The sequence below is a fragment of the Polyodon spathula genome, chromosome 17 (assembly GCF_017654505.1).
Source record: "Polyodon spathula isolate WHYD16114869_AA chromosome 17, ASM1765450v1, whole genome shotgun sequence".
Lineage (NCBI taxonomy): Eukaryota > Metazoa > Chordata > Actinopteri > Acipenseriformes > Polyodontidae > Polyodon > Polyodon spathula.
Window position 1 is genome coordinate 9,085,791 of NC_054550.1, and position 16,734 is coordinate 9,102,524.

The window sequence follows — 16,734 nt, forward strand, 5'->3', positions numbered from 1 at the left end:
TAGAGAAAAGGTGAATTTCTCAGTTCATTTGTTCCTTTTAAAGCTGGATTAATGTTTTCATACTGTTATTCTGTCATGATTGTGATTCTCATAAAGAAAAACTTGCTGAATAAACCAGACTCCAATAAAGTTAATTTAATTAAATTAACACAGTTTGAGTGATCCAAGAGCTGTGGAGATGGCTTTTTATACTCTAAGAAGGTAAGAGCCCGAAGACAGAGGACTACCACGTCTGATAAAAACATAATGAAAGTATTTTTGAACAATTTTTTTCGCCTCCATCCTTGCAAATTTCACTTAGAAAATAAGTTGTACAGAGTGCTTTTTATAAAATGACTTGACATGTTGTGTGCTTGGAGTTGTTCATGAGAAACTGACTCATGTGTTTATGCCATCTAGGGCGGACTATTGTAATGCTTTGTTTGACTGGATCTCGATTATAAAGTGTACAGAAAGCTGGTGCTAGATTTCAAAGTAAAATCTAAGAAAAATGACCACATCTCTCAAATTCAAGAGTGGTACACTGAGTAACTGAATAGGTGAACATGAGAGCCAAAACCAGGCAAGCCCTAATGTTGTAAAGCATGCTATTTTCAGACCTCTAATATTTCAGTACTGCTTTTAAATGGCAGGAGTTGTCCTGACTGAAAGTGTGTGGTTTTCCTCAGTGGTTCTTTGTTTTTCTTTTACAGGTATTTGGTACTAGAGCACGTTTCTGGAGGCGAACTTTTCGACTATCTGGTAAAAAAGGGGAGACTAACGCCCAAGGAAGCCCGAAAATTCTTCCGACAAATCATCTCTGCGTTAGATTTCTGCCACAGCCATTCAATATGGTGAGTAACAACACACACAGTGGCTGACTTTATCAGTCCCTTTTTGTTTGGTTGAAAGTCATTGCGGTGTCCTGTTTTTTGCTCCTGGCTTTTGTCTTTTCAGTTTCTCCTTCATGCGGTCTCTCTCATGCAATATTCATATGCCATAAACTCTTACCAAAAGTAATTAAATAAATTGTAGGCTATAACGAAACTCATTGTGGCTTAAGAAGTTTCTTAAGCTGTTCTGCTACAGTTATTACTGTGCATCCAGTTACCACATTTCTGTCACCAGCGCAAATCGCTGTTGGTTGGTTGTGGGATTTAAAATTTAAAACATGCATTTTGGCATGTTTCCATGGAAACATGACTCAAATTTGGTACATGGCTCTATTGTAAAACTTAGCACCCACAGTTTTTAAGTTTAAATGTCTGTATGTTGTTTGTGATCACACTCTTTTCAAAATTACGGTGTCCCCAGCCTCGAAACAGAATGACTGGGGGACTTATTTTTCACCTTTTACCCCACTCAGACCTCTTACTTACTAAATGTTTATCCCTGAATAGCTATTCGTCTCACAAGTGCAATTGTACCTCAAAATGTCAGTTTTTAGGAATGTAGAATGACAGTCTTTTCATCCTGTTGACTTGCTTGCTAAATGTCTTGGTATCCCTGAATAGACAATAGTCTCCTCTTTAAATATATGCAAAATATCATCTCACAGGTGCAGTGGTGCCCCAAATATTATCAGTCTTCTACCAATGCATAATGACTGTATGGGACAATTGTTACTTATTTTACCCCAAAACATGTTTTTGCAGAATTTATATTTATATTTACATGAATGAATGTTAAATTTCATTACAAAAAAGTAAGAGAAGCAGACATGGATTTTTTAAAACTAGCAAACCACCTTAAATCAATGGCATGTTGACAGACCTAACTAAAAGGTAAGCTTGTTACCTACGCATGGACATCTATTTAATTCTAACTTTCTACTGAAATAGTAATTGCTGTCAAAGGTACTTCTGCACTGCAGAAGTACTAAAGAGAGACACTGCTATGCTGAAGAATTATACTCACAAAGGGTTAATTTGATCATGGCAGTAAAAGTACAAAAAGGAGACAAGTTCCAGCTCCTGGGCCCTCGTCATTAATGCAGATGAGTCATAAGTAAAAAGGAAAAAAAAGCATTTACCCAGATTACATGCTTTTGGTAACGTGCAGCTAACCCTTTAAAGAACTGTCGCTGTCAGCAAAAATATCAGTTCTGTACTCTAAATTTGGTGCATTTAATGGTGAGTCAAAGTAGTTGAGGCTTTGTTTACAGCAGCCATTTATTCCCAATGTTTTAATATAGCCGAGGTGCTGTCTTCTGTATTTCTGCTGACTCGTGAATGGAGATGTTGTTTTGTTACGTTACTGTGAACTTTTTTCAACATGAAAGTCTCTTGGATTACATCATTTTTTTTTCCCTTCAATTTCAGATATTTGGTAAAACACAAGTACATGTCAATTCACATTTCAGATGGGATGCTAAAGACAGTGTTGGTGTGGTTCTTTTCCCAATGACCCAGCTTATTGTTACCTGGCAATTTTTATTTATTTGTTTACCCACCACTGTTAATGCAATTCAATGGAAATATTTTAGTTTCATATTACATTTCTCATTTCATCAACTCATCCCTCCTCTCTACACTCTTCGGACTGCTGAGCCATCAGATGTGTCAATCCTTCAAGCCAGGTCAGCTTCACTCTGTATCCCCTATAAAATAGGTGGCCGTGGATCACTGACCACTGCCTGGGAGTTTGCAGGTGGTCCAAAAAAGAACCAGGACATGGGAGCAAATATTAAGTGTGGTAGAATTTAACAGGAACAGCAAGTTGTGAGAATGTAGAAAATATGTTTTCATATGTATACCTAAAGGGTTTCAATTCTCATGATTTCCTTCTTAATGTTTGCACTATCTGGTACATATTTATAATAAATGTCTCCATAAGGTAGGCATATGTACAGTACTAGAACACCCCACTGTTTTAATTTTAAAACGCCCTCTGTCTGAACCAAGACCCCTGCTGCTGTTCTTTCTCTTCCCCCTTCTATAATCTGTTGACTGTTTGGAAGGATTTGGGAAAACAGGAGGATAAACACTGTGTGGCTGTGAAGGCCAGGGGATTGGATTCGATATGACTGCCATGTGAATGAGACCTTTAGTTAGCATAAGGGGCAAGGTTTTACATAAACGTTCTGTGAAAAGTATCACCGTGCATATATACCACTTCCACGAAAGTAGAAAAGGAAGGGATTTTCTGTTTTTTTTCTATGTATTGTGGATTCCAGTAACAATAACACCACCACAAGCTGTATTGTTCTTCATCCCTCGTTCCCCTCAGTGTGCCTTGGCAAAACCTCAATCCAAAATCCTTCACATTCAAAACCTCCCACGTTCAGAGTTGTTCTGTTTCGAACGTGCCCCAGTACATCCCTCAGAAAATCTTGGGGATTTAAATACCAGGCTTTTGTTTGGCCCTGCTCCTGCTGCTAAGCCACATTGCCTCAAGCGAGGAGACACATGTTCAGCATCAGTGAAGTATCTGCTAGGCTTAACCACTAAACCCCGGAGTTTACAAGTTGCACCCAGTCCAGGCTCTGTGTTCTAAACCGGGCTGTACAGTTTGCAAGGTCCTGTCAATTCTACACTCCAGTAGATCAGCATTTTGTACCACCTTGTTCCAATGGACCACAAAACATCGCTGCAGTTACAGTATGCCATCCTGATTGCAAGTACCAGCATGCAGTTCAAAATTAGCAGAGAGTTAATCATTCTAGAATGAATTCATAATTGTCTTTTATTTTAACTTAATTATTTTAGATAATATGAATTCAAACATTTTTTTATTTGTTGTTACTGTCTTAATCATAACAAAGTAGAACAATGTCCTCACACTTGCGCTGTTCATTGCATTCATTTGTGATTCACGAAAATGTTAATTGAAATGGACACTTGCAGTGCTTCTGTCCTTCTTAAAAGTGTGTGAATCATTTTCCTGTCTCATATTAGCACTAGCAACATAATCTTTGATGCATTTAGACTTGATACTTGGGCGTTACTTCAGCAGACCATTAGTGAGTCTGATACAGGAAGTATTACTTAGCAGAAAAAATGGTTTTAAAATCTGCATATCCACTAAAACAAGAAGGGAACTACAAGAAGCACAATGAAATAGGGGCTTGTGATAATGGACAGTTTAAAAGGGACTGCAAATGTGATTAAATCAATCAAAATGAGTATCACTCCTTTAAATGTGTGTTTTAGTTTCATTAACAGTTTGCATTTATGTGCCTCATCAAACAAGTTTTGGCCTGTTTAGTTCATCATTTTAAAGCGCTGTCATATCTTCGGCTTGAGTTTGATAAAACTTTGTATGTTACGGTTGTCATACATCATTCTATGTTCTATGAATTTAGTAAATAGAGGTCCCAGCAGCAACAGAGATGGAGAGAGAATCCCTGTCTTAGTTAACACAAGGAATGGACTTTTCTAATCTGCAGCGCAATCATTCCACAGCCCGCTACAAAAGGAGAGTAGCCATGCGTGGATAATTTAGGGCCTTGTCAGCCCTGAAAGGTTACATTTGATTACAAAACACTGCTGAGTTTGCCCAAGGAGAGCCCCCATGTATTATTGCTCATGGCTGCTTGGAAAGCACTTCGAGGGGCTGAGGTGGAGTTCTGAGATTTACAGCGGAGGTTTCTTAGAACAGAATGAGTTTATATCATTTATTTTCGCTGACATCTCCAAACTGTATATCGGTTGTACCCCCTAGTGCCGAATGGATGTAGCATTTAAGAGACTATTAAATCACCGGTATGAGCAGGAAATTCTTGGTCTGACTTTTCTAATTATTGCACATGAGTGGCTAAAGAGTGAATCAATGACAGTACTAGCAGTGGAGGCACAGTCCAATACAAGCTCTGGCAAGCCAGGTGTTTTATTTTGACCTGGTCCTAACAGCAATTGAATTTGGCAGGCTGCAATAATGTAACACACTGTATATAGTGGAGACACAGTTTACTGCTGTGGACAAATTTCCCATGTAATGCATTTTTAATGGATGGGTCAATTTACCTGTGCCTTTCCAATAACTACGCTTTGGCCACCTATTTATAAATATATTAGCACCAGTGGTTTTATTTTCATTATTTTCATTTAATCTATATTAATGAGTGAGCATATACCACTACAGACAACTATACATACAATACTATTTATAAACTAACTTGGTAAATTCAGTGACAAATGTTTTGACTAAAAGTCTTTCTCAATGTATTCAATTTACTAAGTTTCTTCTAGTGTTTTCTAAATTTACCACAATTGAGTGTTTAATAGTTATGGTTGATATGGGCTCATCCAGTTGATATTTCCCATTCACACAGCTGTGTCATACGGGAAACACACTCATTAATACAGAAACAGAGCTCTACACTGCACGAGCTGTCAAACAGCAATACAGCCCCACAATTCACTAGTGTGTACTTGATAACCCCCCCCCCCTTTCAGAGCCCTACACATCCAGTGAAAATCAAGTAAATCCAAGAGAATCGCAAGTTTACAACATCGAAACTACCTCGGCAACAGGCTGTCTATTTTCAGTCTTCAGGACAAACTGCATTTTCCATAAGGTAGTCACCTAAAAAATCTCTTGTTCACGTACGAAGGTGCTTTGGAATACACTTTCATTCTGACTGAAGGCAAGCCACTTGTTGCCACGGAAACCTGATAGTAAAAAAAAAAAAAAAAAAAAACAGAATTGGCAATTATTTTAAATTGTTTCAGATTATCAAAATTGCTACTATTTTAAATACAATTCTTTATGCAGTTCACTCTGTCTAATACCTCACTGACATAAACTAAGTAGAGTAAGCCCTGCCCACAAGAAGAAACACAGAACTTTAGAGCTCTGGCAGGAATAAAATTGCTCAGCAGAGATTATAAAAAATACTGCACAGAGTAGTGTCAATAAACCTCATGGGCATCACCCGCTGGGTTTATGTAGCATCCCACCTCTCGGGTGTGAATTCAATTCCCATACCACACACTGCAGTATTGACCATGCAGTATTCTCAATATATTGTATTGACTCCCACAGTAACTGTGTGATGATTTAACTTCTTAAAAAGAAAAATGTTGTATTCTAAAACTTTCAGGAAACATGCATGCTTTTTATGAAGATAGGGCATATTCATATCTCCTTAACAAATACTGTGTCGCATGCAGAGAGATGCACAGTTTCCTAGTGAGAATTTTAATTGCCTTTTTTTCAAAAATTATTTTCTATCGTGCTCTGGGCTAGATAGAACTTGGACACTGAACAGTCAGAATTCGGAGGCGCTTTGCCTTGTCTCAATAAGCCCATGCATATGCTAGATACTTATAAAAGGGTAATTCGACATGGAGCCCCAGGGAAATTTAACTCCCCCCCCCCCCCCCCCCCATCAACCAATGTCACACTGAATAGCAGGCACTTAAATAAGACAAAGAGTGAAAGCTTTGACTTCCGTCTACCTTTTGTGAGACACCAACAGATTATTTACTCCCTCCGTCTTTGTTTTCATGCAAATTTCGTGCATGTTTCAGAGGCACTGATAAATGAAAAAATCTGATTACATAAAGACCTTGTGGCAAACGTTATTAAGCTCCACGGATAACAGATAATGCCAAATACTGTGCAGGGCACTGATGACATTGAATCCCCCAACACACACACACACACACACACACACACACATATATAGTTACATACACACAAACATCTAAGTATTTGCATTGCAACAAATTTAATTTGATTTATTGATAATTGGAGAATTAAAATGTTGTCTTTGACACTTCGCCGCGGCCATTCCTGCAGAGCCCCACCCCCCTGCCCTCCTCTCTGGCTGCATGTATAATGGGGCAATATAGCTCTTCTGGTAATACCTGCAATTCTCTAGGTACCCGGTTGATACCCGTTTCTTGTGCAAAACTAGATTTTTATATTTTTATTAACTCTCTCCAGTCTCCACCAGATTCCTTTCAATTTTAGCAGGTTGCAAGCAAAGCCAGCCCATTCAGGGTAAAATTAAAACTCTTGTAAAAAAATAACCTCAACTAAATGTTAATTAACTGATGAATCACCCTGGTGCCCCAGCTGCCTTGAAACACAGGCTTTCCTTGCTTGTTGCTCAACTGAAGTATTTCCATTTGTATTCGTTTTGTGATGAGAAAATGCAGAAGCTAATTAAAATTGCTTTTTAATGATAATGTCTTCTCAGTGCATTAATTATGATACTCTATAAGTACTCAAATAACATCCCAGCCTATACAGAGAAAAGGTTGTACTGTAAATAAACCATGTTACGTCAAAAAATCATAAAGTAATTGGACGACACATCAACCATTTATGACTTGCCCAACTATTTTTCTTGGAGTTCTCTGTACATCTTTTAAACTGCTGATCTGTCGTTTTTATTGAAATAATTAAATAAATAAAAATCCAATCACTGAGTGAAACTTTATGGTGACAGAGTCTGAAGAATAGACGGCTCTGCCATGTTTTGTGTTCAGTTTATAAGTTGTATAATGGAAATGCTCCAAGTTACCTGCCATTGCCTCTGAACATAAAAGCAGCCTCTTCACAATGCCTTTTTAAATCGCTCAGAAATATTTATTTTAAATGTGACCAAGGCTGTAAATTCTGTAAATACTGACATGGACCAGGATTATGTCAATTGGAATTGTTCTATTTTTTATGCCTTTATTTTGTAATACTGTTTTTCCTGGTGGTTTTTAGTGTTTTGGTCCTGTTTGAATGATTTGTCTATGTTTGTAACTGATTTAATAATGTTATTTCTTGCTGCTTTCTCCTGCCAAGACCCCCTTGACAATGAGATGTATATCTAGAGCCCCCTCAAATTATTTTAAATTTGTTATAAATTTTATACATTATGTTTTAACTACATACGTATTTTTATTAAACATTATGACATAAACAGACCTAGTGCAGAATTATTTACCATAATTTCTCATTAGCTACAGTAACAGTAACGCACAGTCCCCCACTCTTTTTAATTAACTGCCTATTTACAGTAAATACTGCCCATGCCTTCTATAAAAATACAATAAGATCAAATAAAATATATACTACACTGCCCTGCTATCGTGAGTCTGTTATAATAATTACACATACAGCAATCTACCAATTTAAAACCCATTGTATCGAAACAGGTCTCCTCCAGTATACAAAACAACCTTGTGGTGTCTAAGTATTTAAACACTAAGCAAAGCAGATTTATTCATTCAAATCCATTCAAAACCAAAACAACATTTGCTCCAGTGCAAAGTTTGCACCACTTGAAAGAATTAGCATACTAATACAAAATATAACAAACAAGCCATATTTTCCCCAAAAGGAATAAACAGCTAATGCTTAACAACTGAATCTTTTGACTCCCGTTCCAGCCGACAATGGCAAAATTTGCACATCATTATTTTGTCACCGTCAGCTGCCTACATCCCCTCTTTGCAGCATTGTTTAATCGTTATGCACGGTTTAGTCTCTCAAACGACTCACTCCAAATTATACAGCTGCGCAAGTGCTAGTCAGAGCTTCTGTTTCCCTTCAGACCGTGTCTATGGTAATGGATGAGCCTTGACAATTACGATTGCAAGTATTTATTTAACCCAATTTAAAAATGTCATTCTATGTTTTCTTTTATAATGATTTTTTGTTTTGTTTTATATTTGCATTTTGTTTTATATGTTGCATTTCGTTTTATTTTGTGCTACTTTGTATTTGTGAAAAACACTTGACTGTATATCTCAAGGGTCCTGTCCTGGTTAAATAAATACATTTGGTAAGAGAATCATTTCTCAGAGACCAAGAAAACAAATAAAACTGCCTTTGATATAAATCTTGTGCAAACATATCACAAACTTAAATCTTTAACCACCTCCTCCCATGGCAACATTCAAAACAAGAGTTCAAATAGATTCTGACTCTGACAGCGATTCATTTGTGATGTTTTACTGTATTTTAAAATTCGAAACCTATTCATTTTAACAAATGTCGTGAAAACCATATATTATAAAAAATATAACAAATGAGGTTCAAGTGTACTTCTCTCTCGTGTTTTATGTCACCAAAATCCTTCTATGCAATTATAACCTTGTATTCACTGCAGCCAGCCTATGTAGTATTCTATATGTAAAACAATATGCATTGCACAGACATGTATTGTTGTTTTTTGCTTCTTGGTTTTTAATGCTGTGTGTTCTCAATGCATCGGCTATTGTTAAGTCTACAACTTTGGCACAGAAATTTGTAGTAATTAACAGGCGAGGTGTTGGGGAGAAAAAAATCAACCAAACAATGTACAGGTATTTGCAAATTTGTATTTTCAGTGCATCAAGTACTGCATTTTTGATAGAAAAATAGGACACGGCTAATCGAATGCGTTTTTACATCCATTTCTAAGATTTCACAAATTTCATTCAAAGTTACAATTTCCGTGACCAACTGAACCCTCGTGACAAAATTGTAGCCTGAACCATAATTACCTGTTCCGTATTTGATTAGAACATTGGTTGAGATTGCACACCTAAAAAGGTTCTGCCCCTCTTTGCATGTGTAATTAATTTTGCTTATATTGCATTAACTCGTCCGACCTGTAGGGGTCAGTGTTATAAGTCTATTATGTTGAAGTAGTAAGAACTGCAAGTTGAAGGTCACCATATGTACTACTTATACATATCTGCTAAATCCTGCCCTACAGGCGCACTCTGCTTTATAATGAAACAGGATTCCTCGGCAGTCTTCCACAGTTTTGCCTTCAGGGGTCTCTACACACATTAATTCATCAGCCAGAGTGACCTTGTATGCAACTTTACAGTACTTGAGACATTCTCATTATAAAGTACTAATGTACAGTTTAAAAGGATAAACACAAAAGAAAAAAAAAATCCAAATTTTTCACAAAAGGGTAATTATTTTTTAATATTGAAAACAATAAGCCCTATTTAAGGCACTTTTCTATGAGGAATAAGAACAATTTTAGAAATGGAATAAAGGTAGTATAATATATGTACTAAATGAAAAATAATTCTCTCACTTGGGGTATTTGGTTTCTGTTCATATATTTTTTCTACTAAGAACCATTACTAGATGCCTATAGTTAGTTTCCCCACAAGGGCATTTTGCGTCATCAATGTGAGACTAAAAGTAATTAGTCCCCTTAAACACCTGTGGCAGCTTTCCTGTTATAAAAAACAAAACAAAACAACCCCCCCCCCCCCCCCAGATTTGATGCATCTCGTTAGCAGCAGCAACTAGCTCTGTTGTCAGCAGGGAAGCTCGCACAGATGTGGAAGGTGAGACTAACAACCAAATGATTCTCACTCTCTTACCTTTAGTCTCTCACACGCAAAAAGCCATTGTGGAGAACTAACTACAGGCATCAACTTTAGTAATGGTTCTTGGTAGAGGAAATACTAACTTGCTGAGCTCAAACTTTTACAAATATGCTTCAGCAATATGATGGAAACAAAACAAGAATTGGAAACCAAATACCATACATGTTAAATGGGTGAGAGAATTAAAGAAGTGTGCACGCCCTGATTAGTCTACCTTTTATACCAGCCCTAAACACCTTCATTTCAGAAAGGAGGTGCTTCCGGTTGTTTCAAAGTACATGTAGGTCCCAGAATCTTTTTAAAAGCAGTCGCCTGTCTGTCTGCTGAACTGTTAGGGTTGTCTGGCTTGGGGATTGACATGAATGGTGTTGACAGTGTGCTTTTCACGTTGTTACCTTCCAGATCCCCAGAGCCCTGGCCCATGGAGTCAGTAAGGCTGTGGAGGATGCACACTTAGTATGTAGTAGTCACCCAGAGAAGAGGAAGGTTAATGGGTCCTTTCTCTCCTTCACGTGCTGTTGGATGGCGGGTGTTGAGGTTCATTGTGAAACTGCATCCCAACGTTCACCATGCTAGCTCAAGCTGCTGTGTAGTTTCAGATGTTATAGTGGTGTAAGAATTTATCATATATTGATGGTTCATTGCTTTCTTTGCATGATGTATTGTAATAGTGCAGTGTATCATGATACAAGATCCCAACATAGCTTATTGTAGTTCGTGAGGGAAGAAAAAGTGTGTTTTATAGTTGGTATGAATACATAACGAAACAGTGCATCATTAATTGATGATATGGTTTTATTATTCAATGTAAAGTAGCCTGTCCTGATCAATAATTCACAGGAATGTTAATCAGTAGAGAAAATGAAGGGTTTTGTTTTCTGTGTTAATCACTTTAAAATAATGGCCATAAATTCATAATTCACTCCAGCTGAATACCACAGAAATAACACCTGAATATCTTATGCACTTCCTTGTGTTTCTTTGTAACAAACGATGCTGCTCACATGCATTGATACCCTCTTGCTTGCCCACCAGGAGATTGTGAGAAGTGTTAATTCATGCATGAATGCATCCTTATACATGTGATCAGCATTATTGTTACAAAGAAAGATGATGTGTTTGCATCATGTTTTTCCCACAACAGGGAATTCATATGGATTATATTCCCAGTTATTTTCAGGACAATTCCTGATACTGTGGCTTATCCTGTTGGGATACTGATCAAACCAACACCTTAGTAAATGTTGTATACATACTGTATATGTTACAGCTTAATTTGTATTTCAGATAACGTTTGCCAACAGGGGAAATGGAGAAGTTCTTCAACCTTAATCATGAATACATCAAAATACATCCCACCTCAAACACTGATTTGAACTGCTAGTACTATGAAATATAGTTTAAAAAGAATATATCTGTGACTCTGCATTTTCTCCAAAACGATGGTGTAGTAAGGTATAAATCCATGATACTACTCTTATAGTGGCCTATATAACTTCCAAGTGTTGCTTAAAGAATTTGGCAGTCAGTTTACGTACATTTCAATTATAAAACACCCTTATATTTTTAAGTAACCTACAGCAGTTTGACAAGTATTTAGACCAGTATGTTGACAGGTAGGCAGGTAATCGGATAGATAGACAAATCCCTGACAGAAAAGATAATTTAGTGCCCCAAGGGTCTGAGTGGGAGCCTACAGAATGACTGCTAATGCAGTGTGTTCCAATTCAAGCACAAATGGTATGCAGTCCACAAGCCTGCATTAATGTATAGTTTTCTTTTTTTAATGTTACTGACAGGGGGTAGTGCCTCTTCAGTGACTGATGCAAAGCAGCCCTGTCAAAGGGATCATCTTTTCTTTTATCTCCAGCAAGACAGCAATCAGAGAAAAGAGTGAAGTGTCAATTAAACCAGAACAGTGCTATTTACTGTGACTAACATGCCCCAGGCGTAACAGGAGACACATGCTGGCAGCAAAAATCTAGAAGCCATCCAGGGCTCTATGCTGACTTTTTTTGGTAGGAGCACAGGTGCTCCTAAATTAAAAAATTTCGGAGCACACTGAAAAAAATTAGGAGCACACACGCATAGACTATATATTTGTATATTAATATACACAATTGACATTTTTCTCAACTTTGCACAAGATGCGCTAAAACGGAGAAACATTTGCATGTTTTTCATATTCATCAAGTAATGAATAACTAAATCAAAACATTTAACATAAGTAATAGAGACCCCATTGGGGCTGGTAAGGGTTAGCTACCCTGGTCGGCAGTATCCAGCTCTATGTTTTCAAAGGTAAACAAGATGCTGGAGGCACCCGCCCAAGGCTTCTAAGAAATTAAAGAGAAAAATAACACTAGAGTCTGCAAGAGCGGGGGTGGAAGATGACTCAACGTTGGCTAACACGGTTGGATAACACGACTTAGGAACGGAATGTGAGAATGGAGAGTACTTCACAAAAGACTAGTTCAAGATCTGCAGTTAGCAAAGACATGGAACTCCATGTTTGTATCTGTGGCTGGATCAAGGCGACAACGGTCAGGGGTTTGAAGATTCATCAAGGGAGAATGAAATGCTTTAGGGAGAAGGGACAAGGGCCTTGCATTGATCAGTACTTCTTATGAAGTCAGTCAAGTCAGTTGAATTAAATTCAACGACAGGAAGCAAACCACAGTTCGCAGGATTTCAGCACCCCTGTCATAGACGTGAGGAGGAGTTGCGGGGATACAACTAGTGATGAACCTAATGATCCTTGTGAACCCGATCAGACGAACCAGCATAAGAGAGAAAAGAACCTCAACGGGCTCACGCCTGGAGTTAAATGGCCAAGAGTTTGTGAGAAAGCTGCGTGGGACACAGTAAATACGGATCTCTGTTTTACTTTGGAAAGGTTAAATGGAACAGTTGAAAAGAAGCTGGATAAATTTGAGGACATCATCTACGCATATGGAAGTGAGAGGTTTGGAATTGAAAAAAGGAAGGAAAAAGTACAAACCATTCCTGGAAATTCTAGACGGCAGGCAGTTGAGGAAGCAATGAAGAAAAGCAGAACAAAGTCAGAAGGAGGGACTCAATCTGTTACAAAGGGTCATAAAAGATAAGCTTGCAAGATTGCACAGAGCTGAGCGCCTATGTAAACGCTAGAAAAAGAAAGAGCGTCCGAGAACTAACTTTTATAAAGATCCATTCAAATTTGTAAAGAAGATATTCACCAGTGAGAAAAATGGCACACTAAAATCATCAAAGTTTGAGTTGGAGAGATATTTGGAGGAAACACATACAGATTAAAAAAGGCAGGAGCCTTTGTCAGTTCCTTCAGACATCCCACCTATCAATCCACCCGAAATACCAAATGGAAGAATGTGCACCTAAGTGGAAAGAAGTAGAGCAAGCTGTGAAAAAAGCAAGGGCATCATCATCTCCAGGGCCTCAGGCTCAGCTTTGAAAAACTGCATCTGCACAGGCATGGAGTCATGTGGGGATACAGAATTCTATGGGGATACAGAAATTTGCGTAACATGGTAAGTTTTCGATGCGGTCGCTGTCGCTTCATTGATGTCGACCATGTCATTTCCAAACGAGCCATCTTTGATGTACCCTCTCCGCAATCTTCAAAAACGTCATTGTTTGGAATTTTCTCATTATCTTTGGAAGTGCCTCAAGACCGAAAGTAATGTATTATTTTCTTCATTCTGCACAGACCGTTTTCAAATGAGTGCCTGTTGTATCGATGACAGACAGAATTTGTAGTAGGGATATGTAGTTTTTAGTGTATTGTTGCAATGGGCAACGGACACTGATAAACTACATTTCCAGAGTGCACTGCACGTAAACTGAATCGGGGATTTAACAGTTGGGAGAGATGTTTTTATTCTATTTATTTATTTATTTATTTATTTTTCAACAGAGGCTGCACTGTCAAACATTGGCTCAAAAGTTCAGCGGAGGAGCATAATTGACTTCAGGCGCTGTGGTGGAGCATCCATGAATTAAACATCTCATCCCTTGCGGTTTTAAGTAGCACATTGAGATCGGTGCACAGGAGCTCCTAAATTATTTTTTTTTAGAAGCACCAGCATATGCAATGAAAACAGGCGCACTGTAGAGTCTGCCGACATTATTGACACGTTATTAACGCCGGCGTTATTTTAAGCTCAGCGGTGCAACGTTCTCCAGTTCCCTCTGTGCAGCCGTTAGCTGGATGAGGTCAGAAACATCAGGGGGGTTCAGTCAGCTCACGTGATCTTTGTCCTCGTAAAGGTTTTGGGATAATGCAGCCAGAGAGCTGAGGTAGGAACAGAGCTGAATGTGTTTACTGTCATTAACATTCAAGAGTTGTTAATGGAGCTCTGATAATGGGGCACCTACATATCTTGTTAAAGTGCAGGACTTTATGCTGAAGAGGTGGCATTAGAATGCCGTAGTGTTCATTTTAGAACTGGAGAGGATAAAAGGGGCTCCTCTTTGTGACGTTAAAGCACAGGATGACAGCACTGAGGTGCTGTCAGTGGGGATTTTAAATTGCTAATGGGGTGTTTGTGGTACTTATTCTGCCATACTGGGAAGGCACCATTTCAGAATTCATTATGGGATTGTCACAGAAGGAGCATTTCAGTACTTTGTATTTGAGATAATGCATTGACTGTTTTTTTTTTGTTTTTTTTTTCAGCTTTCTCATTTAGGGTCCCTGAAATAGAAATGATGTACAGTGGCATCAACACAGGTCTTGGTAGTATTAAATAACGTCTTCCTCTCTCACTCTCTCACTCTTCAAAATATAATTGATGTCTTTCTGATTCTGCAATTGATTACAGTTTACTAAAGGAAGCAATGCATCATGTGTTGGGAGAGTGCTGGGTTGCAGCTCAGATTGATAGGCAGATTTGATCAGGCCATTACAGCAAGTGAGAGATGAGCTGTTCTTGACTATGTTTAAGCAGAATACTCTGAAATTCTCACTAAGTTGTATCCACTGTAATTTTGGACATGTGATGAAGTTTGGGTGGGACAGTTGTGGGCTTACATCCTTGTTCTTCTTTGAAAGGCGATTCACCCAAAATCCAGCAGAGTTGGGCACGTTACTGGTTTCAGAAAAAAAATAATGTAATGTCCTTATTACTTAATAATAAAGTAGCATGTTATAGTAATCATTTTATTTCTTTCTCATGTCTTGTTCTGCAAAACAGTTGTGACTATGTTGTTTACTTTTTAACTAAGTCTGCTAATTCATTTATTAACTGTCAAACAAGTTTTAAAAATGTTTGTAGTATAAATACATTTTATTTTTAGCATATAAACATAATGCGCTGTATATTTCCTGACACTCAATAATTTTGCAGTCTGAAAAGAAAATCAAACAAATGTTAAAATTCAATAAAACCACGAATAGCAAATCAACAACAACTAAACAAAAACAAAAAAAGGTCTATAGAATTATATAATGATAAAGCAGTAAACTTAAAAATAATGGGGTGATGCAATAAATGTGGTCATCGCTGTAAGCAAGCAAACAAACAAACAAATCAATAAATAAGTGGTACGTACAGTTAAGTGCGAGCCTCCTCTCAATCTTGTCCTATTAATCTCAAACAAAATATGCGGTGGTAGATGTGTTTTCTGTATGATGTTTTTGAAGTGTATCATCAAGATTGTCGTGTAGGGATACAATTTTTTTATTCCTAGTGCCTAGCCTTAATCAAATACAAGGCTCAGAATGACTAATTTGATTGGGTACAACAGAGAAAAGGTAACAAGGCAAACTCGTTTAGTCTTTGCAGAAAGTCATTGTAATATTATTACTCCCATTAAAATCTAATTTGTTATATTGCCTCATTATATTACCTCTTTATTGACAAGTAATATTATTACAGTAAAGCATTCCTTACAGCAAGTAGCGAGTTACCGCAACTCTAAAAACGTGCCTTCTGCTGAGCAGTCAAAAGCAGAGATCTACATAGCTCCTGAGATTTGATGAGAATAGAAACCAAATTGATGTGGCTGCACTGTTTAACAAGACACATCAGCTCTGTGCCCCAATCCTACCCAGTTCAGACAAGCCACTGGTCTGCAGTTCAGTGTTTTACATTAGTACTGCGAGGCTTATATCTGATAGAATCCTCTTGAGTCCCCATTAGGATGTTCTCCTTATCCCGATGCCTATGGCCTTCTGCTGGGAGAGCCTACTAACAGAGCTTGCTCTGAGCTTGCCTGCAGCCAGTGACTGGCAGCCCCACTGGTCTGTGGACTGCTTTAAAGAGTTATTTATTATCTCCAGTGGCAGGGTGAATGTCCCAGCTGACAGGGCATCAGTGGACACCTGTACAGACAGCATGCGTACACCCTAACAAATTTAGCTATATCTTGAGAACCACTCATCAGACAGTAACAAAACTTGTTGTGAGTGGCTTCTAATTGATAGGGATAACGAAGGCTAAGTTTCACATGGAAATTGTGTGTGTTGATTTTA

The 16,734-nt window shown here is 37.9% G+C and overlaps 1 protein-coding gene across 1 annotated transcript in view; it reads left to right on the forward strand.

Annotated features, from left to right (window-relative positions):
* The window catches only part of LOC121329479 (serine/threonine-protein kinase BRSK2-like), a 227,680-nt gene that overhangs the window by 151,317 nt on the left and 59,629 nt on the right, over positions 1-16,734 (forward strand). Inside the window, 1 exon segment of the mRNA XM_041275040.1 lies at positions 693-833. Within this exon segment, the coding sequence (XP_041130974.1) occupies positions 693-833 (141 nt within the window).